At 37.9% G+C, this 14,405-nt stretch overlaps 1 protein-coding gene across 1 annotated transcript; it reads right to left on the minus strand.

Annotated features, from left to right (window-relative positions):
• Nucleotides 1-224: 224 nt before the first annotated feature.
• On the minus strand, nt 225-14,405 carry ZNF33B (zinc finger protein 33B). Its single transcript, XM_037510249.1, has 4 exons — nt 14,354-14,405; nt 5,778-5,922; nt 5,365-5,460; nt 225-2,334 (listed from the first exon to the last, which is right to left on the minus strand). The coding sequence occupies exons 1-4, from the start codon at nt 14,366-14,368 to the stop codon at nt 266-268; spliced, it is 2,325 nt and encodes a 774-aa protein (XP_037366146.1). The 5' UTR covers nt 14,369-14,405; the 3' UTR covers nt 225-265.

A 14,405-nucleotide genomic window follows, 5' to 3' on the forward strand; every position in this document is an offset into this window, starting at 1 on the left:
GCTAAAAACTGTTACATAATCAAAAAATTTTTTGTGGTCTTATAATCAAATTAGCTACCAGACATTCAGTTAATGGAATGATACTTCTTAAAAAGACTGTCTTCTTCTTGTGGTGGTCTATAGGTTTTCCGGTATCATTACTTTGTAGTAAAATAAGGCCAGTTTGTAGATAAAGGTTCAGAATGTTAATAAGACATCTCCACAGTGTAAATTCTTTGAAGTATAATGGATGCTGAATTGCTGCTCAATATTTCTACTGTTCATGTTAATCATAAGATTTCCCCCCTGTATGTGTTTTCTGATGCACAATGAGGTTTGACTTCTGAGAGAAAGTTTTTCTACAGGTATTACATTGATAGGGCTTCTCCCCAGTGTGTGATCGCTGATGTTTAGCAAGGTCTGATTTACGGTAAAAAATTTTCCCACATTCATTACACTGACAAGATTTCTCTCCTGTGTGAGCCCTGTGATGCACTGTGAGGGATGACTTGTGACTGAAAGATTTCCCACATTCATTACATTCATAGGGTTTCTCCCCTGTGTGTTTTCTGTGATGTAAAATAAGTCCTGATTTCACACAGAAAGATTTTCCACAAACATTACATTTATAGGGCTTTTCTTCTATATGAGTTCTCTGGTGTACAATGAGAGCTGACTTGTGGCAGAATGCCTTTCCACATTCATGACATTCATAGGGTTTCTCACCTATGTGAATTCTCTGGTGTTGAGTGAGCTGTGACTTCTGGCAGAAGGTTTTTCCACATTCATTGCATTCATAGGGTTTCTCCCCTGTATGTGTCCTATTATGTTTGGTTAAATATGATTTATTATAGAAGATTTTCCCACATTCATGACATTCATAAGGTTTTTCCCCTGTGTGTGTTCTATAATGTTGAGAGAGTGTGGATTTATGGCTGAAGAATTTCCCACATTCAGGACACGCAAAGGGCTTCTCCCCTGTGTGAGTTCTCTGATGTACTGTGAGGTCAGACTTCAAGCAGAAGGTTTTCCCACATTCATAACATTCATAAGGTTTCAGCCCTGTGTGAATTATCTGATGCCTGGTGAGTACTGACTTGTGGTAGAAACTTTTTCCACATGCATTACATTCATAGGGTTTATCCCCTACGTGAGTTCTCTGATGCTGCGTAAGATGTGACTTCTGACAAAAAGATTTCCCACAGTCGACACATTCAAAGGGTTTTTCACCTGTATGAGTTCTCTGATGTACTATAAGGTGTGAATTCATACAGAAGGATTTCCCACACTCATAACATTCATAGGGTTTCAACCCTGTGTGTGTTCTCTGATGTTTAGTGAGGTCTGATTTTTGGTAAAAAGTTTTTCCACATGCATTACATTGATAAGGTTTCTCCCCTGTATGTGTTCTCTGGTGTAATGTGAGAGCCGATCTGTGGCTAAAGGCTTTTCCACATTCATTGCATTCATAGGGTTTCTCCCCTGTATGTGATCTCTGATGTTTAACGAGGTTTGACTTTTCCCAGAAAGTTTTTTCACATTCATTACACTGAAAGCGTTTCTCTCCTGTGTGTATTCTCTGATGTCGAGTGAGATGTGACTTCTCCCAAAAGGCTTTCCCACATTCCTTACATTCAAAATGTTTCTCTCCTTTTTGAGTTTTCTGAAGTTGTGAGAGGTGTAACTTCCTCCTAAAATTATTCCCACTTTCATTACATTCATACTGTTTCACATGTGCCCCATGATGTTTCAAAAGGGTAGATTTAACACAGGATTTCCCACCATCACTAAATTCACAGTGATTTTCCTTTGAGGGAATCTGATGGAACGAGTAGGAGGAGTTATCACAGAAAATTCTCCCATATTCACTGAATTCACAGTCATTTCCTTCTGTGATCTCTCTCTTGTGTGTATTGAATATTGCTTTTTCAAAGAAGCTTTCTCGATATATGTTATATTCTAAAGTTTGAATCTTCTCATGCTGAATAGGGTCCTCATTATGAATGAAAATTTTCCCATTTGTAAAAATTTCACTTCTCTTTCTAGTATGAATCTTCTCATGCTTAATATGCAGTAGCATATTTTCACAATCATTAAATGCACCAGTCTTTTTTCCTAAATTATTTTTCTTATTGATAACCAATTCTGAAATATAGTTCAAATTCACTCCACATGAGTCACAGTGAGAGACTATTTTTCTGGAGGGAAAAAAATTTGTGTCCAAGTTAAATGGTGTTCCTATCACATTACCTTGTTCTTTATTCAGCATTTTCTTATTGAAGTATACAACCTCCCACATATGTTTAGGCTGATTTTCTTGTCTTCTCTCTTTCATGTGATTAGTTTTCCAGACTTCTGGAAATAAGAAAAATTAATCTTAACATAGAAATATTACCACATTCCTCCTGGGTGCAACTTATATACAAATGCCTGTATTACAGCTATTTCATCATGGTCAGAGAACATGTGCTGCATAATTTCTATTCTGTTCAATTTATTGAGACTTATTTATGCCCTGGATGTGGTCTATATTTCTGGATAAATGATGAGCAAGTGAAAAGAATGTAGTAGTGAAACTACTATTTTGGAGCAGTGTTCTATAAAAGTTGCTTCAATCTTTTTAGTTAATGGGTTGTTCAGTTTTTCTGTCTGTTGTTGATTTTTGTGTGTAATGGCTTTACTAACTGCTGAGCATGAGGCAATGAAGGTTCCAAATATAATTGAGGATTCATTCTCCTTTCAGTTCAATCAATTTTGCTCTGGTACTTTGAGATTTATTAGTTCTTTTTTTTCTTTTAAGATTTATTTTTTATTTATACAAGAGCTGGGGTACAGGCCAGAGTTACGGGAGGGTGAGAGGATTCACCAGAGACAGAGTGGGGAGTAGAACAGGCAGACAGACTGAAAGCACTGCCGAGGGGAGACAGGAGAGGTCTGCCTCGCCATGTGGGATTCTCCCTGGCCAGCTGGGAATTGAACCAGCGCTGCGAAGGCTGCAGACAGCTTCACAGTGCTGCTCTCAACCTGCTGCACCACTGTGGGGGCCCAGAGATTTATTAGTTCTAATGGTGATCTCCTTAAGTTTCCTTCTGTCTATTCTTCTTAAAGTGGCACACTCAATCAATGTAATTCTGCTTTAATTTCTTTGATAAGTTTTACCACCTTAGAACATTTAACATACGTAATCATGTTTGTTTTAGCACTTCTTCATTAAAATATATTTGACATGTATCATTATATAAATTAAAACATGTTAGTTCAAACACATGTAATGTAATGTGTGGCACATTAGTGCCATTATCATGTTACATAATTATTCTTTCTTTTTAAGGTCTGGGATAACTAAACTTCCTGTCTTTTAGCAAATTTTATAACCATAACTCAACGTTTTTTAAAAAAGGATTTATTTATGCATATAAGAACTAGGATACAGGCCAGAGGTGGGGGGTGAAAAGATTTACCAGAGACAGAGTGGGGAACAGAACAGGCAGACTGACTGAAATACTTCTGAGGAGAGCAACAGGCGAGTCAGGAGAGGTATGCTGTGTCATGTGGGTAGCTCCCTGGCTGGGGATTGAACTTGTGCGGCAGTGGCTGTGGATAGCTTCATAGGTTGCTTCTCAACCCCTTATGCCACCAGGGTGACCCCACAACATTGTTGTTTATATTCTCTATACTGTGCATTAGATCTCTAGGGCTTAACTGTTACTTGTTTCAAGTTTGTACCCTTAAAACAACTTCAGACCTTTTCCACCTCCCAAACCCATTCCTAAGTTACCATTTCACTGTTTTTATGAGTTTGACTTTTTTCAGATTCCACATACAGATGAGGCCATACAACACATGTCTTTTCTGCCTGACTTACTCACATAGCTCAATGAGCTCAAGGTCCATTCCATGTTGTTGCAAATGGCAATATGTCCTTTCTGACGGATGAATAATATTTCAATGCGTGCTTGCGTGTTAGGTTATTTCTCTATCTGGCTATTGTGAATAATGCTGCAATAAACTTGGTAACGCAGATAATAGTATAATATCCTATTTTCATTTCCTTTGGATATATTCAAAAGAAGAATTGCTGGATTATAAGAGAGATTTATTTTGAATTTTTTTTTGTTTTAATAGAGGCATGTTTTATTTATGTGTTTGTTTGTTTGTTTTGTTTATACATGTACTGGGTATAGTCAGAAGCGCGGGAGGGTGAGAGAATTCACCAGAGCAGGGAGCAGAGCAGGCAGAAGGACCGAGACACACTGCTGAGGGGAGCAGCAGGCAGCAGGAGAGGTCTGCGCACCATGTGGGACCCTCCTCCGGTGGCCGGGGAGCAGCCGGCGATCGAACAGGTGCCGTAGAGGCCGCGGGCAGCTTCGCAACCCAGCGCTCAACCGCTGTGCCACCTGGGAGGCCCTATTTTGAATTTTTTGAGTAACCTTCATATTGTTTTCCATAGTGGACGAACAAATGCATATTCTCAACAACAGTGTGCAAAAGTTCCCTTTTCTCCACATCCTTGCCAACACTTGTTATATCTTCTTGATGCTACTCATTCTAATGGGTATGAAGTGACATCTCATTGTGGTTTTGGTTGGCATTAAATGACTACCTTATCCGTTATATTAGTAGTAAAAGACATTCTTTTTACTGCTATACTCATTACTTATATAAGCTCATTAGCATTCATTATATGACTGCATTAAGTATAAATTCATAGCAGCATTTACATAAATTCATTAAAAGGTATTATTCTTTTCACTACTGTACTCTCAGCTATGAGAAAATGACTGGCACATACATAAAATGTATTCAAAATGATCTGAGTCAAAAGTATATTAACGAGGGCCTCCCCGGTGGCACAGTGGTTGAGCGCTGGGTTGCGAAGCTGCCCGCGGCCTCTGCGGCGCCGGTTCGATCCCCGGCTGCTCCCCGGCCACCAGAGGAGGGTCCCACATGGCGCGCAGACCTCTCCTGCCGCCCGCTGCTCCCCTCAGCAGTGTACTTCGGTCCTTCTGCCTGTTCTGCTCCCCGCTCTGGCTCTGGTGAATTCTCTCACCCTCCCGCGCTTCTGACTGTACCCAGTGCATGTATAAACAAAACAAAGAAAGAAAGAAAGAAAGAAAACATGCCTCTATATAAAAAAAAAATAAAATAAAATAAAAATAAAATAAAATAAAAAATAAAAAAGCATATTAACGAATATCTGATAACAGCAGGAATGCAGGGAAAGAGAGATCGAATGAATTTTCAAAAATCAGTATTCTTAGTCACTTCCAAGGACCTTTAAAGATATAGTCTTGAAAAGATTCTTCCAGATTATCAACCTCTGGAGTACCCACAAGAAAATTATAAATCTCTTTATGTTTATCTGTGCAGTACACATTAACTCACCTGGAAAGTTTTGACTTGGGAATTCTTCCTCCAGTATCCATGGTTCCTCTCCTTGTTCCAGTCTGAATATCACCTCTGGCTTGGTAATACAATACTCTGCAAAATGAAAAAATTAGGACTTGGACCATGTGGTCTAGACTTCAGGGTCTTTGATAGGGCTGTTTTTAACCAGAGAGGCCTAACTTTAGGGTCTTTGAAAGAGGAAACCTCTGGTGAAATTTCAGTGATGATGATATTAAACATTTCACTGGAGAGGTGAGCAACCACAAATATCTTTCTAGTGCCCAAGAGTAAAACAAAATAATGATTCCTGAATTCCAATCTTAAATATCATTAAACTCTACAGTGTATCATATATCCCATAATTAAGAGTTTTAAAATGCTATTAGAATTACATAGTAAATAGAACTTACCCACTGAAACGAGGTTGCTATAGTTCTCCAGCATCACATCTCTATACAGGGTCCGCTGAGTTGAGTCCAGGTGCTGCCACTCCTCCTGGGTAAAGCCCACAGTCACATCCTTAAATGATACTGATCCCTGGAATTTCTGTTCAACCTGAAATGTTCAGAATTCGATGGTAAAAGACATATGGGAACTAATTTCTAAAGTGATTATTATATAATGATTACTGAAATGTCTTAAAGAGTATTTGTTTTGCTTTATACTCGGAGATGAGAAATCACAATGGAAATGTTATGTGGGGCCTCCCCTGGTGGCGCAGCGGTTGAGAGCTAGTCTGCGAGGCTGCCCGCAGCCTCTGCAGTGCCGGTTCATTCCCCAGCCTCCGGCAAGGGTCCCACAAAATAACAAAAACAAAAACAAAAAAAAAAACAAAGAAATGTTATGTGCTTGCATTAAGATATTATTCATGTAAAAAAAATTATCATGTTCCAACAATGTATCAGGAACTATTCTAGTTCTTAAAAATACTAAGATTAACAAAAAGTTTTCTAGTATTCAAGAAGGATATAATCTGGTAAGAAAACAAATGCAGTAGTATGTTACAAGTGCAATGGTGAAAGTTCACACAAGACAGGATAACTTATGTGAGAAGTGAATTTTTTTTGAGTTTCACTGAAAAAGAACAGCTGTTGGATGAAGAATAATACCGTGTTGTCATGAACATAGGGACATGGCACAAGCATGTCAGGGGGCCTCTAACACACTTGGGAAATAAGCAATATAATATAGGAAGAATGTAGAACACAGCCTGGAAATGCAATTAGAGAAAGGGCCATGGAGGTATTCAGGGAATAAATTACAGAGTAAGTTTAGAGCAACCGTCTTCAAAGTATGTGATCACCTTCCACCTTAGAAAATATCTTTGAGCACTACATAAGTTTTTATGTGTAAATCATAGAAATAAGCTCCACTATGAATTTTAATTTTATTCTTATTTAGACTTGAAAATGTAGAGACATCCTAACATTTTATTGCACATGTTCTCGGTTCTAACCCTTCGATTCAGTAAATAATCAGGATATACAGAAAACCAGGGTCCTCCCTAGTGACACAAGGGGTTAAGACACAATCTATGAAGCTGTCCGCAGCCAATATAGCACGAGTTTGATCCCCAGTCAGGGAGGTGACCCACATGGTACAGCAGACCTCTCCTGACTCGCCCACTGCTCCCCTCAGCAGTGTATTTCAGTCAATCTGCCTGTTCAGTTCCCTACTCTGTCTCTGGTGAATCCTCTTACCCCTCCACACCTCTGGCCTGTACCCCAGAGGGTATTATGCATTCTTGCATGCATAATAAAATAAAATCTAAAAAAAAAAGGAATTTTGAAATTATTGCACTTTTTTTAAAAGATTTATTTATTTATGCATACAAGAGCTGGGATGCAGGCCAGAGATGCAGGGGTGAGAGGATTCACCAGAGACAGAGTAGGGAGCAGAACAGGTGAATTGACTGAAATACACTGCTGAGGGGAGCAGTGGGCAAGTCAGGAGAGGTCTGCTGAGCCATGTGGGTAGCTCCCTGGCCGGGGATCAAACTCGTGCTACAGTGTCTGGATAGCTTCAGAGTGCTGCACCTTAACTCCGTGCGCCACAAAGGAGGCCCTGAAATTATTGTACTTGAAATGTGTGTAGAACACAGAGGAGAAGATACCTGATTGGATTGTTTTTGACATTATCAATAGCGTGTGTGTCTATTTCGGGGATCAATATTGCAGAGAAATGGGAAATAAAGAAAATATTTCAGCATATACTGAAATTATGTTAACAGGTTTTAATTTTTTTATATATAGAACCAAATCCCTTGAAAAAGGAAGGAAAAGCTAAAGGACAAAACACCATCACTTACAGAAACTACTGCATTAGGACCCGCGATGTAAACAGAGCACTGATAAAAGGAGACAGACATCAACAGAATGTGTTTGGTCATTATGTCCAAAGGAGAGAAAGGAAAGGTTCCTTCCAAATACATGCATGAAGAGTCACAAAATAAGTCATTTAAAAGAAAACAAATTGAGCGTCAGATTTTAACAAGACAGATTTTAAATATAATAAATCAGAAGCATAATACTGGAGATCTCGAATGAAAACAGAGCTTGGTAGAATTAATAATTGGTGGTGTTTGAAGTCATCAGAATGAATCAGAAGTCTCTCAGAGATCTAAGAGACAGAAAGAAAAAATAATAAGAATGAAATCTAAGGGGAAATGTTTTAGTGACTTATAGAAAACAGGTCATGAGAACCATGAATAAATTTTCTAAATAGTAGAAATAATAATTAAAAATGAATAGGTTTTAAGACTATAAAGGTATGATCTCAGTAGATATAGAAGAATGATTAAAAAAGATTCTCAGGGGCCTCCCCAGTGGCGCAGCGGTTGAGCACTGGGCTGTGAAGCTGCCTGCAGCCTCTGCAGCGCCAGTTCAATCCCCGGCCGCTGGTGAGAGGGTCCCACATGGCGCGCAGACCTCTCCTGCCGCCCACTGCTCCCCTCAGCAGTGTACTTGGGTCCTTCTGCCTGTTCTGCTCTCCACTCTGGCTCTGGTGAATTCTCTCACCCTCCTGCGCTTTTGACTGTACCCAGTGTTTGTATAAATAAATAAAAATTAAAAAAAAAAAGATTCTCAGCAAACTAGAAACAGAAGAATTTCCTCAATGTAAAAAGGTTTTTTTTTTTTACAAATACTTTCAGTAAATATCACATTTAACAGTGAAAATAGGGAGTGTTTAACTTAAAACAAGAACCAAGATAAGGATGCCAGTTATCTCCAATTTTATTCAACATTTTTCTAAAGTTCATAGAGTGATATGGAAAAAAAATCATATACACATAATATCCAAATAAAAGTATATAAAATACAAGTTATAAAATTTGGATACAAGTTCAATGTAAAAGTCAGAAAAATTTTAAAGGTACAGTTAACAAGAGTATGAAAATTGAAAATTTTTATAAAAAGTTGTAAAATCTAAATCAAGAAAATAAAGAAGACCCAAATAAATGGAAGGCTATAACAGATTTATCAATATTACAAAAATATCAACTCTCACCATGCTGATATAAAATTCTTACCATTCTCTAACAAAATTCCAATAGAAACTTTCTTAGATAGTAGACAAGAAATTCTAAAATATGTGGAAATGCAGAGGGCTAAGAACAGATAAGAAAAAATTGAGAATAAGGCAAGGAGAAATATTATCTTATGCCAAATAAAATTAATCAATGTACCATAATTAAAAGTGTGCTCCAAGCATAAGGATTTTCAAATGTGGCAATGAAACAGAGAAGAGTTTCCCCCAAACAACAAATACTTTGTTAACTGATTTTGACAAAGATACAGAAGGACAGTCAGGTCAATAAACAGCACCATTTTATTACAATGAATAGTTATTGCTATCTTAAGTATAAACAGAAATCAATTTAGACAATATATAGATCTAAATTTGAAAAACAAAACATAAATTTTCAAAAATTCCATAGGAAAAAAATTTATGATGTCAGGGTAGGCAAAAATTTTCTAAACAGGGCAAACTGTATTAATCACACTTTATTAAGATCTTATCATTATCAAGAGACTGAAAGGATAAAATTTCAAGAAGAGATATTCACTATATATCCTACAAGGAAATCCTATCAGTAATATACAAAGAAATTTTATAAACAAATGAAGGAATAAGAAGCAGGCCATTTCAACAAAACTCATAGCAAACATTTCCATGGAAAATATGGAAGTCTGGAAATAATGGGAAAAATTTGAGTAGACAATTTACAAATGAAACATCAAGATAGAATGTCATTTTAAAGAACTATGTAAAATAGCAACAAAAATTCTAAACCTGGTGGAAATTTTTTTTAAAGATTTATTTATACAAGCACTGGGTACTGTCAGAAGCGTGGGAGGGTGAGAGAATTCACCAGAGCCAGAGCAGGGAGCAGAACAGACAGACTGATGAATACACTGCTGAGGGGAGCAGCGTGTGGCAGGAGCAGTCTGCGTACCATGTGGGACCCTCGCCGGCGGCCGGGGATCGAACTGGCGCTGCAGAGACTGGGGGCAGCTTCACAGTCCAGCGAACAACCGCTGCGCCACCGGGGAGGCCCTTGTAAATGAATATATTTTCACATAAAGGTTGAAAAAATGTTAATAGCATACCCAAATAAGAAATACAGTGTTTGGGGGCCTCCCCAGTGGTGCAAGGGGTAAAGACACAACCTATGAAGCTGTTCACAGCCACTGCAGCACGAGTTCGATCCCCTGGCCTGCCAGGGAGCAACCCACATGTCGCAGCAGACCTCTCCTGCCTCACCTGCTGCTCCCCTCAGCAGTGTACTTTCGTCAATCTGGCTGTTCTGTTCTCCACTGTCTCTGGTGAATCCTCTCACCCCCCCCCCCATGCCTCTGGCCTGTACCCCAGCTCTTGTATGAATAAATAAATAAATCTTGGAAAAAAAATACAGCATTTTGGGTAAAGGGAAAAAGCTGATGGAAGCACAAAGGTGTAAGAAGGAATGAAAAGTTGAAAATATAATTTAAAGCAACTACTAATATATCTTTTAAAAGCTATGACACACACAAAAGTAAAATATAACATTAGCAAAGTATACACAATATTAACTTTGGTCTCTATCCCAAGGAATTGAAATCAGTATCTCGAGAGATATCTGCACATCCATGTTCATTACAGCATTATTCAGAATAGCTAAGATATTGAAATAACATAAATGCCGTTCAACAGACAAGGAAAATATACTAAACAAATGCAAATGCAAACCACTATGATATTACCACCTCATACCTGTTAGGATGACTATGCAAAAGAGGAGATAACAAATGCTGGTAGGATGTGAAGAAAAAAAGAACCGTTGTGAACTTTTAGTGAGAATATAAATTAGTACACTCACTTTCAAAAACACTATAGAGGAGCCTCCCCGGTGGCGCAGCGGTTGAGCGCTGGGTTGCGAAGCTGCCCACAGCCTCTACAGTGCTGGTTCGATACCCGGCCGCTGGGCGAGGGTCCCACATGGCGCGCAGACCTCTCCTGCCGCCTGTTGTTCTCCTCAGCAGTGTATTACGTCGGTCTGCCTGTTCTGTTCCCCGCTCTGGCTCTGGTGAATTCTCTCACCCTCCCGCACTTCTGACTGTACCCCAGTGCTTGTATAAATAAATAAATAAATCTTTAAAAAAAAAAAAAAGACTCTTATCACCTTAAAAAAAAAACTAGAGTTCCTCAAAAAATTAAAAAAATTTCCATATGTTCCAGCAATTGCATGCAAGTGTGTGTCTGTGTGTGTGTGTGTGTGTGTGTGTGTGTCTTATTTTGAAGAGATTTCTGCAACCCCAAGTTCACTGCCAAATTATTTACAATATCCACATTATGGAAACAGTCTAGGAATCTATAAGATTAAGAAAATAAAGGAAACATCATATTTCAGTAATTGTTTAAAATCATTTATTTTACAAGGCACTCAAAAACAAATAAACCAGATGACTAGGATTAGAATGGGACTTGCTTGATGAAATAGTTTTTTGTTTTTTTTAAAAAAATCACATACTGAAAGGAAAGCTTTCCCTTTGGGAACATAATCAAGACAAGATAACCTATTCTTGCTTCTACTCATTACATGTTAGAGCATCTGCCAGTTTAAAAAAAAATTAAAGAAGACACTGAAGAACAACACCTAAGAGCTAATTTTCAGCATACGGGAAAATTGAAGTGATTGAAATCATGACTGAGGGAGGCAGTGTTGAGAAGACAAACTTTGTTTTTGAAACCTTTGATGACCATGATTCTGTAGACAAGACTGTCATTCAGAAACAACACACTGTGAATGGCCAACACTGTGAAGTAAGAAAAGCCCTATCTAAGTAAGAGATGGTCAGTGTTTCATCCAGCCAAAGAGGTTCAAGGGGTTCTGGAAACTTTGATGGTGGTTGAGGAGGCGGTTTTGGTGGGACAATTCTGGTCACAGAGGAAACTTCAGTGCTAAAGGTAGCTTTGGTGGCAGCCATGGTGGTGGTGGCAGATATGGATGATTATAATGGATTACCAAATCCATTATAGTGGAAGTAGTAGAAACTATAATGATTTTGGCAATTACAACAATCAATCTTCAAATTTTGGACCCATGAAAGGAGGAAACTTTGAAGGCAGAAACTCTGGCCTATAGGGTGGTGGGGGTCAACACTTCACCAAACTATGAAATCAAGGTGGCTATGTTGGTTCCAAGCAAGAGTAGCTATGGTAGAGGTGGGTAGTTTTAATTAACTGCCGGGAAACAAAGTGTAGCAGGAAAGAAGGACCAGAGAAGATAGGGAGGCTACAGGTTGCAACAGATTTGTGAACTTGGCCAAGCACAGTGGTGGCAGGGCCTAGCTGTTCAAAGATCAATAACTCATGTGTATGGGCAAAAAACTTGAGGAATATAATATTTGTGACTAATTGTATAACAGATTATTCCAGTTTCTGTTCTGTAGAAAGTGCAAGGTATATTCCAAAAAGGGTTTTTACAAAGATTTTATTTTTGCACCTATGCTGTTGATTGCTAAATGTAATAATCTGATCATGACACTGAATAAATGGGTCTTTTTTAAAAATGTGCTGTGTAAAGTTAGTCTATTCTGAAGGCATCTTGGTAAACTATCCCAACAGTGTGAAGTTAGAATTCCCTCAGGGTGATGTCAGGTTCCAACTGAAATTTATTTATAATCTGCTTGGGTAGAGAAGTCATTGTTTTCAGAAATCTTGGTGTAGTTGAACTGATAGTTACTGTGTTATGACTTGGAGTTCACCATTGAAAGGGTCACCCAGGCAGAGTCATGGAGATTATTTGGTTATTAATGATTATTGACACATCCTATGCAGTATATCTAAATTGAATTATGGTACCACATAAAGTCACGGATGAGAATGAAGCTTGTGTAATCAAGCTTGTATCATGTGTATCAAAATCAATAAATGATTTTGTATCTTCTTAAAAAAATGTAAGAATTGGAAAAATACAAGATCTGTCTTATAAAATTCAGTAGGAAAAAACCTGAGAAAGCCATACATACACTTATGAAAGTTATACAAACTTAGTAACAGGCACGAGTTTTTCACCCATTAGCACAGAAATAATTTTCCTATCTGAAAAGGAGGGAGTAAAAGTAGTCTTCCAAGAATATAACAATGTACCTAGAAAAATTTTAAATGCTCATATTTTGTAACTCAAAAATATTAACCACAGAACTCTAAGAATCACTGGACAAGCACAGTGGTGGCAAGCTTACAGAACATCGGCATGGCAGAAACACTCGGTGAAAACATAAATTACTAGTTTTACCCCCAGATTTTCTATTCCAGTAGGTTTGAGGCAGGGGTAAAGAATCCTCAATTTAAACAATTTCCTAGGAAATACTGCTACTTTTGGTCAAAGAACCTCCCTTCAAGAAGCACTGTTCTAGCATCTGGATGTACACTTGCATTTTTACAGAGAGAATAACAAGGATATTGAAGCATTATTTAATTACTAAAAAATGAAAATGACTGCAATGCCTACCAAGAAAATACATTATTTTGAACATGTAGTGACATGATCGGAAAATATAGCAAAAAAGGATTAAGCAATTGATATATAGCGGCAAATGTTAAATTACTGATGAACTGGGTGAAAAATATATATCATGTATACATTAAGATGATTTACATATTCTTAAAACTATAAACAGTATTGTTTATGTGCATTTTTCAATGATCATATAGAGATAATATGAGAAAACTGGTAGACAAAAGGTAAAAACTTAGAACTAAACCACAGGCACGATAAGGACTCCAAGAAGCGTCATCAGAAGATGCAGCAGCCCTTGCTCCAGGAAGGTAACTACAATTAAGTCAATGGTGACTTTTGCCTGTATAGAGTCCACAAGTGGAGGGAAAGAGGCAAGACAGAATGCCATGGAATGAAATTTGCTGAGGAAGTGCAGAAACATTTATAAGAGAATTTAATTTAAGCCACCTGCTGCACACTCAGCCTGGCTAACAGAGTTTTTTGTATCAGGCATACAGGTAATTCATTCCTCTATAAACATACTAGGTTTTATACCTGGATCAAATCAGTACACCACAAAACTGACTACTTGAACTATCTCTTAAACCTCTTCAGTGAGAAACAGTTTGAGGCACTCATTTCAGGGCTGTTACTGGAAGGTATTCATAAACATCCCTATATTAAAACCAAAATAGATATATTCCAGGAAGTCTTTGTGTGTTGAAAAGAATCGGTCTGTCTGAATGCAAAATATAGGGTCTTACTTGCTACCATGTTATTGGAACATCACAGACTTATTTGCAGTGGTCAACTTAAAAACTCTAAGATATAAGATGATGGTAATATATCCACAAGCCATCTTGGCCCTGCTATTGATCTGTTACTTTCTTTTTCTGTGAGGTTCTATTTTGACAAATCATTAATATCTCATTTTAACATGGACTTGCAAGTCTCAAATTCCATTGTAAAATAAAGTGTCGTTTGAACAAACACACACCTTACCTGGGATTTGCCCATTTTCTGTTGTCCTTAGACAAATGTAGGCAACACTGAA

This window comes from Talpa occidentalis, unplaced genomic scaffold, assembly GCF_014898055.3.
Source record: "Talpa occidentalis isolate TD23 unplaced genomic scaffold, MPIMG_talOcc4v2.1 talOcc4.14, whole genome shotgun sequence".
In the NCBI taxonomy this organism is placed as follows: domain Eukaryota; kingdom Metazoa; phylum Chordata; class Mammalia; order Eulipotyphla; family Talpidae; genus Talpa; species Talpa occidentalis.

Excerpts from the sequence above, each read along its gene's own strand:
- ZNF33B (XM_037510249.1), bottom strand. Across the intron at positions 5,461-5,777 it reads TAGCAACCTCGTTTCAGTGG|AGTATTGTATTACCAAGCCA; the intron begins GTAAGTTCTATT and ends TTCATTTTGCAG. Across the intron at positions 2,335-5,364 it reads CCCAAGTCAAAACTTTCCAG|AAGTCTGGAAAACTAATCAC; the intron begins GTGAGTTAATGT and ends TCTTATTTCCAG.